The sequence below is a fragment of the Nipponia nippon genome, unplaced genomic scaffold (genome assembly GCF_047370975.1).
Source record: "Nipponia nippon isolate SJK-2023a ecotype South Korea unplaced genomic scaffold, ASM4737097v1 scaffold_62, whole genome shotgun sequence".
NCBI lineage: Eukaryota > Metazoa > Chordata > Aves > Pelecaniformes > Threskiornithidae > Nipponia > Nipponia nippon.
In genome coordinates, this window is record NW_028262383.1 from 362386 (window position 1) to 384168 (window position 21783).

The following is a 21783-nucleotide window of genomic DNA, read 5'->3' on the forward strand; positions in this document are numbered from 1 at the left end:
CTCGTGATGCCCGGCCCAGCCGGCAGTGATTTCTCGGAGGAAGCAGCCCGGCAGGTTTCTACCCGCCTGGTGGAGCAGGGGCAGCAGAGCTGTGGCTCCACCATGAGCCTTGGGGCTGCGGCCCCCGGGAAAGAGGTGAGGGCAGCCGTGGGGAGTGGGGTGCCAGGGCGGTGGGGAAGTCGGCTGTGGGGAGTGGGTGAGAGTGGCTGTGGGGATGGGGATGAGAGCAGCTGTAGGGATGAGAGCAAGGGTGGTTGTGGGGATGAGGTGAGGACACCCGTGGGGATGGGGGTGAGGACATCTGTGGGGTGGGGGGTGAGGACACCCGTGGGGACGGGGGTGAAGACACCCGTGAGGATGGGGGGCAAGGATACCTGTGGGGAGAGGGAGAGGAGAGCTGTGGGGATGGGGTGAGGACACTTGTGGGGATGGGAGCGAGGACAGCTGTAGGGATGGGGTGAGGAAACCCGTGGGGACGGCAGCGAGGTCACCCGTGGGCAGGGAAGGCACGGGCAGCCTTGGTACCCGAGCGAGAGGCGCCTCCCGCCGCGCCCCCGTCGGAGCGGGCCGGGCCGTGCTGGGCCGCGCCGGGCCGAGGGGCAGCCCCGGCGTCGTTCGGCACCGCCCCGCGCGGTTTCGCTGTGGGAGCGGGGCGGGCCCGGCGGTGCGGAAGTGCGGGGCCGACGGGGCCTTCCCCGAGCGGCGGCGGCCGGCGGCAGGTGAGTGCGGGGCCGCGGGCCGGCCCCGCGCAGGGGAAGCCCGCCGAGGCCCCGGCCCGGCGAGCCGGAGCCCGGATCCCTGGCCTACCCCGCCCCGGAGGCCGCCATGCCCGCCCGCTGCCGCGCCGGGTGAGCGGCCCCGCCGGACGGGCCCGAGCCGCCCCCCGAGCTCCGGGCGCTGCTTTCCCGCCCGCCGCAGGTGCTGCTGTTACTGCCGCTTCCCCGGGAGAGGAGCCGCCGCGGGCCTGGCCGGCAGCCGCTGAGGCCAGAGAGAAGCCGCCGGCAAAGCGATGCAGGAAGGTGAGCGGCCACCTGGGAGTCGGTGGACACCTCGGCGTGGGCGATCCCCCTTGCCCTGCAGCGCAAGAAGTGCCTCTGCCCCTGCATTTGGACCCCAAGAGACCACCCCAAAAAGCCTCGTGGCATCCCCTGGGCATGGGAGGCCGCGCATCCCTGTTTTTCCAAATCTCCCTTCCTCCCGGGATGGATGCTGGGGGCCCCCTCTTGCAGCCCAGCGTGCCCGGCCACCGTGTGGGAGCGAACCTCTGGGTTGCACATGCCAGGTTGTTTCCACCTCCGCGTCCTGTTTCTCCACAGCCATTGTGATCGCCGAGCAGCCAGTCTCTGTCTCCGTCCCTGTGGGATACTCCTTCACCCTGCGGTGCAGAGCTGAGGGACGAACGTCGCTGCAGTACCAGTGGTTTTGTCAGCACCAGGTAATGGTGGGAGCAGAGGTGGCCCTGGGTATGGCACCAGGCTGGGTCCCTGCCCGCAGTGATGGACCTGGCCCTTGGTGGGCAGACCTGGTTGGAACCATGAGGCTGGAAGGAGACGGGGGTAGGATGTGTGTGCATGCCAAGGGCTTCTGCAGGTGCTGGGAGGGGGCGTGCAATGGAAAAGCTCCTTCTGCATCCCTGTGGCTGGAGGAGGGGAGGAAACCAGGGCTTTCCACTTTTCCTGCTCTTACAAGGAGCCTGCTGGTGCCTTCTGCTACCAGCCATGAGGGGGGGGACTCGCTGCCCACTGCCTGTGTTTTCCCTTTAGTCTGTCTGCCACCAGATTCCTGGTGCCACCAATCAAGATTTGCCCATTACTGCACAGCAGACCCAACTCTACACCTGCAGAATCAATGACCTCTACAAAAATGCCATCTTCTCTAACTGGGTGAAGGTGGAGGTCCATCAGTGTGTCGCCAGAGGTATGAGCATGTCTTCTAGCTTTTCTATATTTTATGCTTTGCCTACCCTTGCAACAGTGATCCTGTGCAGTTCCTGGGGCAGTGTGTCCTCCCAGCTCAAAAATCACAATACAGAAGGATTGCTCCAGCAATGTCAGCCTGCAGGTCTCAGCCAGACCTCTGTGTCCATCTTCTGGATGGTCAGGTCACTGTCATGGTCCCAATAACCCTGGTTGTATGTACCTGCTCCTCCTGCTGATTACTTGCTGTGGGTTTCCCAGAGTTATACTGAGTGTTTGCCCATTTGAGTTGGGCAGAGGGACTGGAAGAGACAATCTGCCTATTTCAAATCTGAGCAAAAATAACTCCGGGTGTGGTTGACCTCAGCAGGTTGACTGTGCCCTTGGCAGGAAACGGAGAGCATCAGGTCAGGAAGCCAGAGGCAGGGCTTTGGTGTGTTCTTTACTATTGTGGGCGTCGCTCTCAAGGATTCCCTGCTTCCAGAGCAGAAGGGCACAGCAGTGACGTCCTGTGGGGTGGCATCTCTTGGTGCGGGTGGAAAAAGCTCACTTTTCTGACAATACGCACAGAGTCCTATACAGGGAGGGAAAATCACCATTGTTTGCTGTCCTTGTGGAGGGAGGACCAATTCTGTGCCACTGCTTTACAGGACTGCCGCCTCGGCTGTGGCGAGGAGAACCGGTCATTGTCCTCAACCCCACTGGGCAAAGGGTGGAGGTGGGGAAGCCACTACAGCTGCAGTGTGCTGCCATGGGAGTCCCAGCCCCCAGCTACCAGTGGTACCGGAATGGGAACCTGCTGGAACACCAGAAGAAAAAAAAACTCTGGGTAACATTGCCTTGGGATAGTTCAGAAACTTTGGCTGCTGAGGTGGGTGATGGGAGAAGCTCATTGCTGGATGGTGGGTGTGGGAGAGCCTCAGAAGCCTTGGAGAGACTGCTGAAAATTGTGTTATTGTCATCCTGGACATGACAGGTGGCAGTCCTTAAGCCTGGCTCATATCTGCCTGTCAAGGCTTGGGCATGCTTTGATCTGTGTGATCAGGTGAATGCCAGCAGAAAGCAGTCTCTCCTTGCCTGTCCTCCCCATCTCTCCAGCCTTTGAGAAGCAGCATCATGCTCAGCTATCTTTCCCTGCTGCGTTGCAGGGTTGTGAGAAAGCACTCCACGTATCACCGTTTTTGCTTTGATAGCTGACTGAAGGACTCCAGGTGAAGAAGGAATAAGTTTTATGGGCTTCTTTCAAACCTGTGGATGTTTCTCTAAGAAGTAACTGATCCATAGATCCATTAAGGTCTCTCAGCATGTCTCTCATGCCTTTTTGTAGCAGTGGCACAAGAATAGCTATTGTATGTCTGCGCAGGGAACTGCGGAGTGATGGAGCTCCAGGAGTGCTGTCTGCCTGTGGGAGAGCTAGAAGGAAAAGTGGTTAGTCCCAACAGAAGAGAGTCAGGGAGACAGCAAAAGGTCTGGATTTATTTTGGGTCACTGGCTGAATGTAAATCAGTGGTGTCTCCTTGATGTAAGAAAGGCAGATATTCTTCTGGGGCATCACGAAGGGTAACAAAGACAAGAGATCCAGTCTCTTCTCAGTAGTGGTAGCTGATATTATAGGGGACAGTGGCCTCAGATTGCACTTTTCACAGGGAAGTTCAGGCTGGGGATTAGGAAGAAGTTCTTCATTTGGAAGTGGGTGGTGCTGCACTGGAGCCAGAAAGGCAGCGAGATCTCTGTCCTTGGAGCTTTTCAGTACTTGACTAGACAAAGCTATGGCCAACCTGACCCAGTGGTGGCTTTAGTTCCTCTCTGAGCAGGAGCCTGGGCTGGAGAACCACAGAGGTCCTTGCCAGCCAGTATTGCTCTGATTCTTGTCCCACATCAAGACAGATGGATAAGAGTTGAAAATTTGCCAGAAGAGAGCAATGGGCATGAATCTAGAAAATGTCACCTAAGAGGAAAAGCAGGCAACCTTCTGATGTTGGCCCTGCACTGTCTTCCCAGCATGGCTCCTGGGGCAGAGTATGGCTATGACACAGGGTTTGGGGGCTGCTGGAAAAAGAAGGGAAGGCATTTGGGCAGAGAATTCTTGTGCTCTAGAAGCTGGAGTCAGCAGCAGACCTTAGTGTGTGGCCTTACTGAGCTGCTTAGAAAGGCAAAAGTCATGGGAAATCTCTTACCTTTGTGAGGCAAAGAATGAGGTCTCAGCGAACAGCAAGAAAAAAGACTTTATTCCAGGAACATGGGTGCCTTTGGCAGATACCGGCAGGGGTCCACAAACTTTCACCATAAATAATGTGATTTAACTTTTGATCTGTCTAGATCACCCACGCAAAGGTCAGTGACTCCGGCACGTACCTCTGCTGTGCCTCCAATAGCCACGGAGAGCACTGGACCAACGCCGTGGATATTCATATAGGTGAGCAGAGCCAACCCACGTCTGCTTTGCTGCAAATCACCTTCTAGTGTGAAAAGTAATTAGAGGGCAGACAGGAATTTAGTGCTCTTGCCTGCAAGTGCCGGGCTGGTGAACAAGGAGCCCAGTGCTGGCATGTTACCCTGTGGCTCAATCAGTGCAGGGGAAGCTGGGTTCCAGGGTGTGGGATTAGGAGTAGTAGGATGCTTGGCTCTGACGCTTGCACCTTCCCCTGGCTTGGATGGATCTTGCATGCTTTTATTAACAAAAAGAAAGGCCACTGGTTTTAAATACCACTTCTGCAGGGAGCCGAAGGTAAGACACTTCAGAGTAGAAAAGCAGCATGGGGCTCTGGAGGGAAGCTGGAGTGTCCTGGCAGTCCTGCAGCAGCTGTCATGGGAACAGCCTGCAGAGCACAGTTTCACACCCTGGATATACTGGATGCAATGATCTCAGCAAAGCTGCGCAAGCCCTGACGAGTGCCAGGCACAGGCATCTGTCAGCCCTGTGATAAACAGGATTCCTTCATAACAGAGTTCAGAGGTAGGAAGGGAAGCAGCATCTGTAAAAGAAAAAAACCAAAAACCCGGTGATCCACTGTACTGCAGCATGGGATGCTGCTGGGTCCTGCAGTCTGTTGGAAACCTGCTGCATTAGAGCAGGTTGAGCACTCTCAGATGCTCGCTGCGGTGTTCTTGCCTTGCCAAGGTCCTGGTTTATTAGCTCCCCATCCAAATCGCAGTGGGGTCCTTTGCTAAAACTCATTTACAGTCTTGCCGAGATGAAGTGATGTGCTCAGACGCATAGAACTGGAAAGGATGGTCTTTATTTCGGGAAGGTTCAGGCCCCTCAGGCTGGCAGCCCAGGCCTGATGCTGCGTGAGCTGATGGATCCCAGGGAGAAGGCGGGTCCCCAGAACTTGGGGCATGCTCCACCTTTGGTGTGACAACCGCTTTGGCCCTCTACCTTTGCCCTGCTGTGAGACAGGAATAGCACAGGCTAGCTTTGCTGGCTCTTTACTCCATCTAGAGAATTTTCTATGCCATAAGCTTCTCATCTCACCATTTAGGCTGGCTTTAAAATTGCTCCAGAGTGCAAATTGGTCCTGTATAGCCAGAGAGCACTCTCCCTACCTCCTCACAGCTGGCAAAACAGCATCCAGGGGGGACAGGCAGCGAGAAGGGGGCACAGGATTAGGTTTAGTTCAAAATGCTGTGGCTGGGTAGCTTTAATGTGCAACAGTCAGCCCTGTCAGAGGCAGAAAAGGATGAATGGGCTTGTTCTGATGGCTTTCCAGGCATCCCTGGAGCATTAGCAACACTGGTTCAGGTGCTAAAGGTCTTCCAGACCCATGAGATTTATGCAATTAAAAATACGCCCTTAATTTCTTCTTTTAGAGCCTGTAGGGCTTTAGGGTTTTCTCCTGGGCTGGATTTTTAAAATTATTTTTAATTTAAATAGGAAAAGCTGGAGCTGTTAGGGTAATGGTGATTTTAGGAGGCTGGGAGTGCTTGGGCAGGGGAGCTTGTGGAGCTCATGAAAGTGAGTCACATAGGGTGGCTTTTCTGAGCTGGAACTGCTAAAAGGCAGGGAAAGGAAAAGCAGAGTGGTGAAAGGCTCTGGGAATAGTACCACAATCAAAAGCAAACAGTCAGCTTCCTCTGCGCTGACTGCTCATGGGGAGAAGCTCTCTTTTTTTGAAGCTATGTTGATCTTGAGTTGTTGTGTTTCCTTTGCTTTTGCTGCAGCAAGGGAGCAGGCAAGTCATCTCGGGAAGCACAGCAGCCCAGGCAGGTCTGGTACAAGCAGCACAGACTTGCTCCTCTGTGCTGGCCCTCCTTACCCTGGCCTGCCCCTTCTCCAAGCTTTGCTTTCCAGCTGCTCAGGATTTCATAAATCTTCCCAAAATCACCAGACCAGTGTCTCTAAGGTTAGCAATCAGGCTATGAAGAACTTGCACGAGGAGTGTTGCTTGTGCGGATGCTCTGCGGGGTTTGATCCAGCTCTGCATTGCTTGGGGATGTTGGGGCAGGCTTCAGACCTGAGATGGGAGCTGGCACTGAGGCACTGGTTGCTGGGCATAGGTTTATCATTTCCCTCTTTCTTTTCCAGGTACGCGTCACCCTGAAAAGTTTTTTGGTGAGTACTGTCATCTTTTCTTCTGGAGCAATTATTCCCTTAACTAATAGCCAGGCTCCAGGGTGGATGGGAGGACAGGGCACAGGAGTGCTTTTCCTGCAGAGACCGCTTCAAGCCTTCATGCCCACGTTGTCATGGGCTCTGTGCTTTTGGAATCAGAGCTGCAAGGCACAGGATGAGTCCCATCCCCTGCCAAGCCCTGATCAGTCTCAGCAAGTGGAATAAGATTATTCCTAATGAGTAACCCAATCTTGACCTCCATGCCTGCCAAATGAGCTTAAAAATGTTGTTCACATGACACCTTTTCCCTTCCTTGAAATACTGCCTCGGAGCAGGGCAAAGCTCCTTGCTCCCACCACTACTGAGTGCCATAAATCTGGTTTTCCTGCAGTGGAAGGTGGGGATAAAATGAAAGCAGGAGCCCACGGTTTCTCTCCTTCAGCCCTGTGGGGAAAAGGACCTCTTTGCCTGGCTTAGTGCATCCCCGTCCCAGGCACCACTGGCACGCAAGACCTGCAGTCACAGTAGGGCAGGTGCTAAATAACCTTGGTAGTGCAGATCCTCCTGTACTCCTGGGATTTTGGTTGTCAAGTGAAAACTTTTCAAGTCTTTCTTTCAAAATGATGGTTTGTGTATTTTGTCAAAGTGTTCAGAAAGCTGAGGGCTTTCTGGAGGGCGCTCCAGGCTTGTAGCAGCATAGGGTCTATCCTTTCTGCCTAGATTTCCCGTATCCTCACTCAACCAGAGGAGGTGAGACCTGGCCTCCTGAGCATTTACAGCTTTGTCACTTGGTGTTTCCATTAGCTACAGGCAAGATAGCGCTTTTAGTGGGCAACAACCGCTACCAGCATCATCCCAACCTGATGGCTCCTGTCACAGATGTGTTTGAGCTGAGTCTTCTTCTGGAGCAGCTGGGCTTCCAGGTTGTGTCCCTTCTGGACCTGAACAAGGCTGAGATGGTGACAGCGGTCAGTCGGTTCCTGCAGCTCCTAGGGAAGGGAGTCTATGGTAAGGCAAAGCCAGTAAGGTAAGGTAGCCAATGTGTGGGTAGCAGCAGTCAATGCCAGGGAGGAGCACGGATTTGGCAATTTTCCAGACAGCTGTTGAATTAAAAGAGAAGAAATTGAACTTTCCTTTGGGGGGGGGGGGGTGGGCAGAGGAGCCCTGTGGCACAGTCTGCAGCGGTGCCAGGCTTGGCAGAAGCCCCCAGGTAAACGTTCAGTTTTGGTCAGGTTACAGGCAGGCAAAGTAGGTGTTTCTCCATCACGTGGCTCACCTCCAACTCCAACAGCATGGTCTCATGCTGAGGTTTTGGGGACCCAGCACTTCTGATGGCAAATGGGACAAGGTATTTTGGTTTTTCCTTAGATGAAAAATTGAGGAGATTGACTGTCAGTTGTCCCCACCATGCTCCTTTGTGAGGAGAGGAGCTCCTTTTGAGCCGTGACTGCTACAGCCAGCCATGATTTCCTTGTTTCTCTTTCCTGATTGTCTAATTTGAGCCTCTGACAGCCTTTTTGGAGAAGCACCTTCCCAGCTGCAGATGGCTTTGAGGTTGGGCTTTGAGCTTATTGCACGCTGTCCTCAGCAGGAAGCGTTCTTCAAACACAAAACCAACCGGCAGATCTTGTGGGTCTTAAAGCAGGTGTTCAGCTTTGGTGGTGAAAGTGGCTTCTTTGGGGTTTCTGAGGTTCTCCCGGCCTGATGGATACCCTGAAAACATCTGGCAGATTTTTTTTTGTTTCCAAACCTTAGCGTGAGACTTATCTTCAGTGCCCTTCCAGCTGCATGGCATACCAGGGCACTCAGACAGCGAAAGTCAACACAGGCCAATTCCAGCCTGTCGCTCAGCATGAGGTTTGGAGGTTGTGCAATGGATAGGGACATGGCCACAAGTGAAATGCTGCAAAGCCACCTCGTTCCAGGAAGCACTGACTCACTTGTGGAGGCTGAGCTGGCAGGGAAGGGCAGTACACCGTTGTCACCACTCTGGCCAAGCACGTCATCTGATGACAGCATATTCCTGTGACTTCACTTGCAGCTTCCTCTTGTGGTTGCTCTCCGAAATCCCCTTCCATCTCAGGCTTTACCTCCTTTCCCAGGCCAGAGTCATCCCTGGGGGGCTGCTATGCTTTTCGCATGGCACTGCCGTTCCTACCCTCTATCCATAGTGCGTGAGGACCAATGGCATTTTGTCCATGGCCCTTCCCTTGTTTTCATAAGCACTGGAGAGAAAAAAGGTTTGGAAACGGTAAACCTTTCATGCTGTCATGCCTTACTTAAACTTCTAGTGCTTTTCTGCATTCGTGGCCACTGATCCTTCCTGGCAAAATTGATTTTGTGCACTGGCAGGGAAAACATTAACAGCTGAGTTACTGAACCTTGATAAGCCTCAAGTGTTTGCTAGGCATAGCCTGCACCGGATGGTGGTTTTCTTTACAGCTTTCTAAGCTGAGTGGTCTACTATTATTTGGAGGCAGTGAACCCCAGCGCAGGCTGGTCCCAGCAGCATGATTGAGTTGAGGACTCTTGCCATAATTGGTGGCATCCAGACTTAATGGTGGGGTGTTGGGTCGGTCTGCCTGCTGATTGCCCCAGGGTTTCTCCATCTGAAGTGTGCTGCCTCTTGCTGTGATGCATCTTCCAGCATTTCTTCAGCTGTTTTCCTTACATAAAATTAAAAGAACCAGATGAAGTGCAAATCATTGAAATTAACTTGTATTTTTAATAGAAACACACATGTAGAAGAAGTTAACAACTCCTCCTAAGCCCTACGTATCAATTTTTTGAGGTACTAGCTCCAGGATAAGCATCTAGAACTGACTGAGAGAGGTTTAGGATTCACATAACTCATATGCATGGCAAGACAGTGGTGAGACAGCAGCTCCAGGAAAAACCTAGGCAGCCTTGTTAAAATTGCAGAGACTCCAGGGATGGCTGTGATAGCCGGTCCTGTACATCCACATGAGTGTCTCAGACACGCACCTGCGCAGAGGCATCCTGATGCTTCCACCTGTTTTTTCTTGCTCAAGGAACCTGGAGGTGCTGTCTCTCATGTTGCAACCACCACAGCTGAAATCAGAAGAGATGTACAGAGCAAAGCAGGGAGCTGGGAGGAGAGGTCGGGCTGGTGAAGACTGTCAACTGGACTGAAGTGGGAGACTGGTGTAACAGAGACACACCTGTCAGCATGCTAGAGAAGCATAATGGCTGTCTTCTGAAGTTTAACTCCAGCAGCAGAGATGCTGGGGCATTCATGCATCTTTCTGCTGGTGCAGACCAGAAGAGAGGACATAGCCATGTGGCTTAGTGTTTGAGCACAGTGCTTGTTGTTGCTGCTAGAGTTTTATTTATCAGGATGCTGATGAGAGCTGAAGAAGATGTATCTGACCTCCCTAGACCTCTTTCTTATTGTGGGGCTCTCTGGATGGCTGGCCCTCCCTTGCATGTCCTTACTGACCTGTCTGTGATTTACACTCCGACAGGGGTTGGTGGGAAGGGACTTTGGAGTCATCAACACAAGGTTGGGGTTGGTTGTGGCTCTTCTTATCAGGTCTTGAAGACTTCCAGGCATGGAGCCCCCCACTTCTCCACCTGCCCATCCCAGGTCTGCATCACCCTTGAGGGAAGTCTTTCCTCCTGTCAAACAAGACCTTCTGTGGGCTGGTGCTTGTTGCCCCATGTTGTATGGTCCACACCAACAGGGAGAGTTGGGCTTTGTTATCTCTGTAACTGCCCTTCCAGGAACTGTAGGCTGTTGTTAGACCTCCCTTCTCCTCCACATCTCTGGCCCATCCCAACCCAGTTCCTTCCTCCTCTCCTCCCAGGCCCTGGGCCCCAACATCTTGGTAGCCTCTGCTTTTTCCAGCTTCTCCACCTTCCTGTTGAACTGAGGTCCCTAAAACTGGACACAGGATTAAGTGGGGACTACTTAGGGCCAAGGAGAGTAGTGACAGGTTCCCTGGCGATCCTTCATCTCCTAGCATAGCTCTGTCCCCAGTCAACACTGGTTCATCTTCAGTGTGATGTCCGCTGTGACCCTAGGCTTGCTGCTCAACCAGTGCTCTGCCCCAGCCAAAATGCTGCCTGGGGTTATCTATCCCTGTGCAGGACTTTGTCCTTCTTATTATTGGACCTTCTCTTGAGATTTCTCAAGCCCAAAGCAAAAACTGGCTTTGTTTTCAGGCACGGGTATTGTATGGCTGCATGTTCAAGGTGATCAAAAGGCTTCTCTAATTCACCGTAGGTGGTGGCTCATCTGCTTTTCCTCCAGATCTCCTCTTAGAACAGCTGCAGAGGATTTTTGAAGGCCTCAAACATCCCCTGAATGGTCTAATTATGCAACCCTCAGGCAAACGAGGAATCCCCCCAGATGTTACTTTGAGCGTCCTAAAAAGTCCCGAGTCAAAAAAAAGTCAGAAATGCACTGAGAGCAGAAAGTTATGAGTGAAATATTAGGAATATGCCGTCATGCCTTAATTAAGCTGCATGCTGACATTTCCTGTATTATAAGCAGTGCCTGGAGCTTCCCCTTTTTAATTTCATACTTAGAAGTTTGTCTCTGATCAGCAGTTCTGACTCACGAGATGTTGGAAGAGCGTTGAAATGTTAGTTTGGAATAAAAAAACCTTTTCGTTCTCTAGGCAAATTGTTGACTTTCCTGTTCAGGAGGAGAGATTAAGTCCAGGAGAGGTTTGCAAAGTTGCTCAGCTGATGTGAAACTCACATCTTTTTTGATTTGAATGCGAGTCTTTGTGGTTTATATAGCATGGGGAGCACTTGGCAGTGCATTCAAGGTGCACAGCAAGACCTCAAAAGTTAGAAGATTTAGTGACTGAATGATTCTTTGTGGGCTTTTCTGTATCATTTTAGTTTTTAACAAGTGTCAGTGACACTGCCTGGTAATGGATGTCATCACCTCCCTTTCACATACAGGAGGAGAGGCAGAGGGACGAAAGCCATCAGTGCTCGATGACTTGAGGGGCCAAACCTGAAGTGCCTGCATCTGATTTTTCCAGAAGGCTTCCTATTTTATACTCTTTTATAGTCTCAGGGGACGTTTTTGTGGCTTTGATTTGCAAGTTATGAAAGTTTAAAACTTCTGCAAATCAGAGCCCACTGTCTCTGGCTGGCAATCCACAAGAAGAGGAACCCAAACCTTTTTGGCACTTGTGAAAACAGCTATTTGAGTAACTTTCCATTGTCCCCTGAGAATAGAAACCAAAGGTGACTTGAGACCTTTTTTGCTATGAGACCATGCTTTCAGTCCTTCAGCTTCTGCCCCATTCACTGCATCCCTTGCAGCATCAGAGGTCAAAGTGAGTGTCCTGCGAACTACAGGGGCAGGAACGGTCGAGGGAAAACAGAGGGGAGGTTACTCAATGAGGCGTGGGCTTTGGCAGCGAATCTGACTGAAGAATTTCTCCTGCTTCTGCCTTTTAGCCACTTGTTCCCATTTCTGACCTCTCATTCTTCACTGTCCCTCAAATGCAGTAGTGCAACTGTTTGCGTCACCTCACAGAGATATTTTTAACGCATTTCAGTTCCCCGAGTTGGCTTTCGCCAGCATCCCCCAAGCAGTTGTATTGGTGCTGGGAAAGAATAGCCAGCCACTGTGCAGCTTCCTTTCAGGAAGCTGCAGCCCACGTGGGCATCCCTGTGTGGAAGGAAAGGCCTTTGCTGAACACAGGGATCAGAGAGAAGCACCAGCTTGGGCCATGCCAAGCGCCTCACTGCTGGCTTTCCAAGCTGGATGTCCCTGTATTGCCATCTCTTGTGAAGGCAGAAACCATTACTAAGTTTCACGTGCTTAAGAGTAAAACTCGAAACCAAAGTTCTTGTTGGGTATTGGACTTCCCACCAACACCTGGATGAGTCTGACTCCTCTCCTGCCTTACAGGGGTGGTATCCGGTCTGGGGTTGTTGAAGGACGTGGTCCACATGTTCTGGACATCTGGAGAACTCATCTCTCTCTGTCTCTGTCTCCTTTTTCACCGCTTACATGTGTGTAAATACAGGCAGACCTTTGAAAGCTGGAGAGTGTTTCTCCTCACCTAATCCATTGCTAGTCTCTCCTCCAAAACTAGGATGCTGAGGAGCTTCTCATTTAAAAGGCTGTTAATGTATTTTTCATCATGGTAAAATACTTTATCTATTGTCATATTCTTGCAAAGAGCTGATGATTAACCGAAACTTGTAAGAAAGGTGGTATTCAGCCTGGCAGCTGTGGAGCTTGGGTGTTGTAGTACAGATGGTTATGGAAACGTGTAAACCCAGTAACTTTGAGGTCTCCTGATGAACAGTGCTGGAAACCACAGGTACAGGAGAGCCTCTCAGGGCTGCTTCCAACTCTGCTGAAGGGAATGGACTGGAAAAAAGTTGAAATTGTGAGGTCCACATAGCTCCAGTTTCATAGGTGCTACTGGTCTAGGTCTGCCCTGCACCAGTATCCCTTCAGAACTGGGGGTGGGACATGGCCATGGGGAGCTGGTTACAGACCTGCATGTTCGCATTGTGACTCATCCTCTTCTCTCTCTGTTCCCAGCTATATTCTACTATGCTGGTCATGGGTACGAACATTCAGGGAGGAACTACATGGTCCCTGTTGATGCTCCACAACCCTACGCTCCTGAGAACTGCATCAGCGTGCAGAGGATCCTCCAGAAGATGCAGCAGCAGCAGACGGCCCTGAACCTCATCCTGCTGGACACCTGTAGGAAATGGTAGGGTACTCTTCTCCTTTCCTTGCCTGGGATGGGCAGAGCATGGCGTTTCAAGGGTTTGGGGGAAACAGCTGCCAGCCTCACAACCACGTGGGGTGTTCTACACAGCCACGTGGGGTGTTCCCGTGGATTGCTGGGGCCACATCCTCCATTGTGTGGCTGAGCCCAGGCCTCTGTCAAAGTTTATCGGGCTGTGTCATAAAATCAGCAAGACTGCCAGGTCTTGCAGGATCTCCTGGGAAGCCCAGTCGGTCACGTACTAGGTGCAGAGAGCATCAGATGCTGCCTGAGATCTGCTGGAGAGAAGGGGATGGAGACCCTCCCTTGATTTTTTGGGGTGAAGAAGCCTGGCAAATACAGGCAAGTTGCCTAAAGCCTGCAGAGGGCTGGCTGTGCCCTGGCATAAATTGTTGGCTGAAACTCAGCAGAGGGTTTGTCTTTCTGTGTTTCAACGCCCTGCCCCAAACCTCCCGGCCCTGGCAGGCTGTAGCAGCATCTCGCTGACCTTGGGCTTTCACGGTACGTGTTTCCCCATGTGCTCAGGCTGGGACTGTTTAGCTCACTTCTCTTCTCCTAGATGCGTTTTTGTTAACGTCTCTGTGAGAAGAGTGCAACATGATGGGGAAAATATTTTAAGCCGTACTACTTGGTTTTTACTGGCCTTAAATGCTTCTGAAGTGGTCATGTCATGAAGTGGGATCCAGGCTGCTGCTGAGGTCAGGGATCAGCTTTTTCGCTCTGTCTATGAAAAGCCCATCATAATCCCTTGGCCTGCATATCTCTATCCTGCAGCTTGTGGGCTGCAGAAAATTACTACTTGTCCATTTTCAGCAAAGGCAGGTAGAGTATTCTACAGCAGAAGCTGTCATTAGTTCATTTATTTTGCCTCTCCTGAGGCAGATTTACAGGTCAGAAAAGACCCGGAGTGCAAATGCAGAAAAGTCTTCCTCTTCCTGCTGTGGTTTCTGCCCTAAGAACCAGAAGGATGACAGGGATTTTGATACTGCTGCCCTGAAGGAGCTGCCAGCCCCTGGAAAGATGTTAAATCTTTGATGCCTTTTAGCTGCAGAGGTGGGAATGCTCACTTTGAATAGCTTACAAGCTGGCTGCGCTGGGACTTACCCTGCTGCTGCAGCTCTGAATTGCTGGCATTGCTGGATCTTGCTGTGTCTTGATACCTGCCCTGAACGCCCCATAACGAAGCATCCCCTTCCTCCCTCTGGCTCACTGCTGCTGCTGAGAGCAGAGCAAGTTGCTTCCCTGCCCTGCTGAGTACCCCACCAGCACATGCGGCAGCACCTTGCTGCTCTCCCCAGCACAATACCAGGCAGGGGACGGCTTGCAGCCGAGCAGGAGCATGTAGTTTTTGTGGATGCACGGGTGGAGATGATAGGCTAGCGTGCCTCTGGGCTGCTGGTAGCCCATCCAAGGGCAGTGTGGCAACGTGGAGGCTGCATGGGGATTGCTAACATGAATGGCGATGATCTATGAAATAGCTTTTGAGCTGATGTCTCCTTTCTTTGTGTCACCAGTGGTTTCTGTGCTTAATGGAGTCTTAACGGTGCTTTGGGAAAAGGATGCAATGTGAGATCTGCTGTGATGTTTAGGCATGGTTGTGTGGCTCTTTTTTTCTCTCTTACCCCAAGCTCTCACACTTCTTTCCTCCTCTTTCCAAATGGCAAGCACAGCACTTAGTGCAGTAGGTGTTATCCCCGGGCTTGTGGGGGATTGCTGTAGAAGCTCTTTTCTGAGCTCATTTTCCTTGAGAAGTCACAATTTCAGCTCAGTAAAGAGTCTGGATTTCATAGTTGTGTGTGTTTACACTGCTCTTGGGCTCTTGGGGCCTCCTTTCCCAACGCCCTTTTGGTTGGACTGATGCTGTGAGTCTGTCGACGGTTCACTCAGCTGTGCGTGAACTGGGAGGAGCTGTGTCTGTTCTAAGAGGGATCTCACCCGGAGCATCTCTTCACCCCATATGTCGGCATCAGAAATGCCAAGACGATGAGAAACACATCTTCCTTTGCCAAGTGGTAGCAGATGTTCAGCTTCAGCAGAGGAGGAACGAGGAACACAGAGCCTGTGTATAGCCTCATACATTTATGTGCTGATTTTGGGTGGATGCGATAGCTTCTTCCAGGAATTCCCTGATTTATGAGGGTTTCTAGCGTGTAATGCTTAGGACAGTAGCACGTCATCTCCTATCTGGGATGCAGATCAGAACTGGGTTGCTTGAAATGTACTGGACAAATGAGACTTTTTTGGGGGCCTGAAGCAGGAGTGAGCGCTGCCAGCTTCTCTGCTGTCAGGTCTCTCCCTGTGCTCAGTCACCATCTGGAAATGCCCCTGGAAATTCAAGCCCCTGCTGATGCTTGTCTTTTGCCGGGGCAGGGGACCAGGGACCATAGCCAGCGTTTCTGCCGTGTGCAGCTCCAGCCTTGCTGGAGCTGTGGATGCCTGCTGGTGCCATCACGAAAGGTTTGCATCAACTTGTGTCTGCACAGCCTCCAGTGCATGTCCCCAGGAGGGGAACAACAGGACCTCAGTTTATTTCAGGATCCCACGTCTTGTTTTTCCTCGGACCTGGAATCCAGATTTCTGCATTCATTTAGGAGTAGCTGAGGGGCAGATAAATATCTCTGTTCAATGTTCATATTTAGAAGCGTATCTCCTTTTCCACATTTTCTCTTCTGACCATCTTTAGAAAACTTACACAAGCCACATGAACACTGCCATTAAACTTCTCCAGACTGCCACCAGCACATTACCTACTGGTAATGTGCTGGCTGCTGGTGATACAACCATCCCTTCTGCTCTCCTTAGCATGCCAGCTTCAGCCCCAGGAAACTGTGCTAGAATTGAATAACACCAAATAACGACGCCTCTGTGCATGGTTCTTATCCCTGTGCGACTGGGAACAGCTCCAAGTCACTGGTGTAAACTGGAGGCAGCTGGTCCCCATGCTGTTCAGTCTGGCTGCAGTCAGATGGGCAAGGCTTGGCCATTAAGTGCAACCATGATATCTTTTTTGGTGGAAACCAGGACTGTCACCCCAGATCTACCTGATCTTGAAAATAACAGGGTCTGTGCTCATTGAGCTATATCTAGACCAGGGTGCCAGGACCAGTTTTGGGCTTCGAGACATGGGTGCGTGTCCTGATCCCATCTCTCAGTGAGGTCTGGAGGTGTATCAGCTGTAGCGTGCTTTGGTGTCCTGGGGCAGAAGGTGTGTGCATGGTCTGGAAGGGAGCTGTGCAGCACCCCAGACCCCTGGGACAGGCGGTTGAGCTGTAGCCATGCAATGTGCACACCTCTGAGTTCTTTAGGGACAGTCGTCCCTTGGGTCACAGTGAACCCATATGTGCTCTGCACTGTGCTGCTGCCTGGATTTGTGACAAACCAGCCTCAGGAGTGAGGAGGCGTGGTTGCACCCACAGCTCCAGGCTCGGTTGTAGGGCAGGGAGCAGCTCACCAGCGCAGATAGGTCAAAGCTGGCCCTATCTACTGATTTTCCTGTGGTGTGGGTTCTTTGTAGGACTCCTAGCTTTAGCCTCTGTTGCTGCCCAAGTAACATGGGTGGTTTGACGTGAGGGTTGATCTTATTGCCATCCATAGGAGATGGACTTGGAGCACATGGGCTCTGTCCCCTCTAGGCACACACCAGCGGGTATCCTCGACACTGACTCATGCCTTCGTCTCCTCTTCCAGGTACAACCCGGAGTGTGCCCTCTCCCAGGTAGAGCCTCTGGAGCCCTGGGGCAATACCGTTTACGGCTATGCCACGTAAGTGCACTTTGCTGTGCCCGCACCATGACACAGGACCAAATGCTGGCACAGCCGTATCTCCTCACATCCCTTCATGCGTGGTGTCTTTGGAGGCTTGAGAGAGCTTTGCTCATGTTTCCTCTGGCTCTTACCCTCCATCTCTAGTGTTTCCCGTTGAGACACTTCTTTTCTTCTTTCTGACATCGCTAGTGGCAGCCTGTGCATCAGTTACAGGTTATGTGTGAAGGACATATTACATCAGCTCCTGTAATATGTCCTTCCATGCCTGAGCCTGATTCCCAAGGCACATGTGCCACGAGCATGTCACCTGAGAGCCTCCTGAGATGAGGATGAGTGTTGCTTACTGCTCAGTGCCAGTTCCACTGGCTTTTCAACTGCTGTCACCCACCTAGGCTGGCAAAAGAGGCTGTGCTCTCCTCTCCTGTCCCTCTCCACTGCTTTTTCCCATCCCTTCCCACCCTGTCCTGGGCCAAAACCAAGCACTTCACGCTGTTGCGTGAGGAGCTAACTCGGACTCAGCCGATGGAGTCGGCAAGCCCTGAGTCACCCTCAGGGCTTTGTTCTGTCGCAGAAAGGTGAGGACAAGTTACTCTTGCAGGAGCGAAGATGCAGAAGCCTATGAGTTGCAGGATGGAGAGTTCAGCTCTGGGATCTTCATGAAATATCTGAAGAAACATATTCTGCAGGAGAAGAAAGTTACACACATGCTGGAGGATGTCTTAGAAGGTAAGGGATGAGCTAGAAACCACTTGCTTCAGTAGCAGGGGTGAGAAAAGATATCAGCAGAAACCAAGTGGCTCCACACCACCCCATCCCAGCCACCCCAGCCAGCCATCCATCCCTAAAAAACAAATTGCAGGCCATGCCCTGTGCAAGCTTTGAGTAATCCAGTAGCAGTACCAAGATGTTCATGTACATCTGAAAGGCAGGGCGATAAATAAGGAACCTGGAGTGACCCTTGCGCCTCCAAAATCTCTTTCCCAGACATTGGCCGGGATCCCTTGGTCACTGGGAAGCAGGTGATGGAGATCAAACACACTCTGAAGGAAGCCCGGTCCCTGACAGACCCGATCTATCCCTTGGGAGCAGCTGCCGAGCTCTGGGGATGCAGCCACGGTGAGCCATGCAGGGCACAGGGAGGGCTACCAGGTGAGGGGGAGGAGAGGGCTAGGGGTCCCCGTGCCCCTCAGGGACAAAAATCTGTGGGGAGGTGTTGGTGGGACCCTCTGAGGAGCTGACCCTGCTGGGCTTTCCCTTCCAGAGCTGGTGAGTGAAATGGTGACCTTCCCCTGCGGGGTACGGGTGGAACTCCGCTTCCACCGGCTCTTCTCCAACGTCGTGTACGTATGTGCCAAGCTGCAGCCCACCCCAGCCCATGTCGCTGATGCCCGTCTCCTGCTCTGCCAGCCTCCCGTGAGTCCTCTGGCAGAGATGCTGATCCCCTTCCCCTCAATTCCTGACTGGCTCCTTTCCCCAGGGCAGATGAGGGAGAGGGGTTATGGCAAGCTCAAGGGGTCCCAAGGGCTGGGAAAGGCTGAACCCACGTGGAAAAGGATCCCCTTCTTTCTTACCTCTGATGCAAATAATCCACTCTGCAAACACTGCTTTGAGTGCTCCTTCCACATATCAGTGCCCCGCAGACTGCCTGCCTTGCTCCTACTGCATTGCAAAATAGATTTGGTGTCAGTTTTGATGCCTTTAACCAGTTACTCCTCAGACTGATTTCTGGCCTGCCTGGTTAAATTATTGCATTTAATCCGATTGAGATGAAGAGCCTTTCTGTTTTCTGTGTTTGGAAGCAGATCTGGCTTTTTGAATGGTGCCTTCTTAGCCTGCTGTGCTAATGTATCTGAATGCAACAATTTATCCTCCTGTACTTGTTCCCGGTTGAGCCATGCCAGCTTCCTTGCACACTTTCTCACACTTTTCCTAACAGACCATGTGCCCACTGTGGTCTTTTCTGGTGGTCTCCATGCCACCTCTAAGGATTTAAATTGTTGCTCCTTTTTACTAACCATCTTCCTCATTTTCTGTAGTCCTTTTGCTGAAGCATAGCATGACTGTGGTGGATTTTTCAGCCCTTGTTGCTCGTGGAGGGACACTGCCCCTAAGTACATTGTGGTCACTGATGCAGAGTGGTGCATCCAGCAGGAGGTTTGGAGCCTGATCCTGCCCATTACCAAGCTGGAGCATCGTTTACCCTTGTGAGCTCCCTAACTATGCATGAAAATCGTGTGTGTGTCTCTGTGTCTGTGTCTGCATGTGTTTGTGTGCATCTACCGTACATCAGCAATTGTGGGGAAAGGGGGACCCAGCTGCTTGCTCCTGCATCTGGAGCTGGCTCAAGAGGGATTGGGGAGACCAAAAAGGGATGTCAGTGGAACCAGGGCAGTAGGATCGCCGTCCCTATCCTGCTCCACAGCAGTGCTAGCTCACACTGACCTCCAGTGGTGTCTGCTGATGTGGCAGCACATCCTCCCACCCGGTTGCAATTCATGTGCCGCATGTTAGCATCTGCCTCATGTTAGCTATCCACAGCGAGGCCACCCACTCTTGCCTGTGGGACCACAGAGAGATGCATGGGTGTCTGCAGGAGGGCACCTGGCTTCTTTCAGGATCTGGAAATATGGGCCCACTGCTAAATGGGGCAGGGTCCCTGGTGACACAGGGCATGGAAAAGGCCGAAGTACTTGATGCCTTCTTCACCTTGCGCTTTGCTGGTCAGACCAGCCTTCAGGACTCCCAGACCCCTAAAACCAGGGGAAAGGTCTGGAGCAAGGAAGACTTACACCCGGTGGAGGAGGACCAGGTCAGGGAGCACTTAGACAAACTGGACATTCAGAAATCCATGGGACCTGATGGGGTGCACCCATGAGTGCTGAGGGAGTTGGCAATGAGACTGCAAGGCCGCTCTCCATCAGCTCATGGTGTTCTTCCTGAGGCCTGGAAGAAAGTCAGTGTCACTCCTGCCTTCCAGAAGGGCAAGAGCGAAGATCTGGGGAGCTACAGGCTGGTCAACCTCACGTTGATCCCTGGGAAGGTGACAGAGCCAATAATCCCTGAAGCCATGTCCAAACACAGCAAGAACAAGAAGATGACTGGGAGCAGTCAGCATAGATTACAAAGGGGAAGCCATGCCTGATAATCTGATAGCCTTCTGTGTTGAAATGACTAACTCGGTGGATGAGGCGAGAGCAGTGGATATTGTTTATCTTGATTTAGCTTGCTGTAATATCCTCATAGACAAGCTGATGAGATAACAGACTGGATAAGTAGATGGTGAGTGAAGTGAATTGAAAACTGCCTGAACTGCCAGGCTCAAGAGGTTGTGATCAACAGCATGAAGTCCAACTGGAGGCCACTAATGGGGAGCCCCAGGCATCAGTACTGAGACCAATACTGTTTTACATCTTCATTAATGATCTGGATAATGGGGAGAGTGCACCCTCAGCAAGTTTGCTGCTGACACAAAACTGGGAGGCGTGGCTGATGCACCAGAGGGTTGTGCTGACATCCAGAGGGACCTGGATAGGCTGGAGAAATGGGCCAACAGGACCTTATGAAGTTCAACAAGGGGAAGTGCAAAGTCCTGCACCTGGGAAGGAATAATTCCATGTACAAATACAGATGGTGGTTGACAGGCTGGTAATCAACTTGGCAGAAAAGGCCCTGGGGGTCATGGTGGACACCAGGTTGACCATGAGTCAGCAATGTGCCCTCACAGCAAAGATGAGGAATGGTGTCTTGGGCTGCATTAGGAGGAGATGCAACTTCCTGCATGTGGGCAGGAATAAGCAGTAGTGTAAACACAGGATGTGAAACAACTGGGGTACCAGTTCTGGTCAAAGTCCACAATAGCTAGTGCAACAAAAGCAGGGCAGAAAACTGTGCCAAGGTTGTAAACAAGAGCTCTGAGATTTGTACAAGATCCTCTCTGGCTCTCCTCACTGTTGCTGAGGCTGCAGCACTGAGTCCAGCTTCGCATCCATGCTTCATGGAAAAAAGTGAGACGACTAAAGCACATCCAAAGTAATACAAGGAAGGAGCAAGAGAATTGTGGTTTAAGCAAGAAAAGCAAAAATTGGTGGGTAAGGGGGCCTTCAAAGACATAAAAAGTTGTTTCCAATCTGGAAGGAAGTAATGGTTTGAATTTCAGTAAGGAAGATCCAGGTTGGCCATGACATTTTCATGGTAAAAAGAGTGAATGTCTAGGAGGGGTTTTGCTTAAGGGTGTTGCAGAATCACCACCTATGTGGATCCCTTAGAACATCTGGTCATGCATGTGTCAGGTGTGACGTGTGTCGCCAAATCTGTGTGCTCTGGGCCACGCAATGCCTTTGGTCCCTTCTCCTGTAGGGTCCATACCCTGGTGGTGAGGGTCCTAGCCTCAGGAACAGGACGCAGGCTCAACCTCATGTGCAGAAGCAGGTAAGGAGCATGTGGCTGGCCGTCAAATACAAAATCATTTAATGATGCAGTCATTTAATCAGTTAATCTCTTGGGCTGCTGGGAGATCCTCCCTGTGTGGATGCTGAAGGGACTTTGGGCATTTCCCCACAGTGCTGAGCATTTGCTCCTTCGCTTCGGGATGCTCCCAGGTCTATGCCAGAGAGAAATGGCACATCTATTTTGGTTGTTCAGCACTTGGGACTGGCTACATTCCACTTGGGGAGGCTGTGTGCTTCACCCCATCCAAACTTCCTGATGCTGCTTGGCTTTTCATGAGCTATGGTTTAACTTGTGATGTAATATTGTTATATTTGTGCTAGTCATGTCTGTAGTACACTGGGTACTTCTTAGGCTAAAAAAA

At 51.7% G+C, this 21783-nt stretch overlaps 1 protein-coding gene across 5 annotated transcripts in view; it reads left to right on the forward strand.

Moving 5' to 3' along the window:
* Positions 1-21783, forward strand: part of LOC104011740 (mucosa-associated lymphoid tissue lymphoma translocation protein 1 homolog) — a 28099-nt gene continuing 6316 nt past the window's right edge. The window contains exons 1-14 of one of the 5 annotated variants that reach the window (XM_087738245.1): positions 1-135; positions 919-1019; positions 1317-1435; positions 1764-1917; positions 2567-2745; positions 4236-4332; positions 6442-6468; positions 7273-7476; positions 13013-13190; positions 16896-16970; positions 17572-17699; positions 17958-18089; positions 18235-18386; positions 21330-21401. In XM_087738245.1, coding sequence (XP_087594371.1) covers positions 1010-1019; positions 1317-1435; positions 1764-1917; positions 2567-2745; positions 4236-4332; positions 6442-6468; positions 7273-7476; positions 13013-13190; positions 16896-16970; positions 17572-17699; positions 17958-18089; positions 18235-18386; positions 21330-21401 — 1527 coding nt within the window. In that variant the 5' untranslated portion in view covers positions 1-135; positions 919-1009. The other 4 variants (XM_087738243.1, XM_087738247.1, XM_087738246.1 and 1 more) reach the window with 4 other exon arrangements.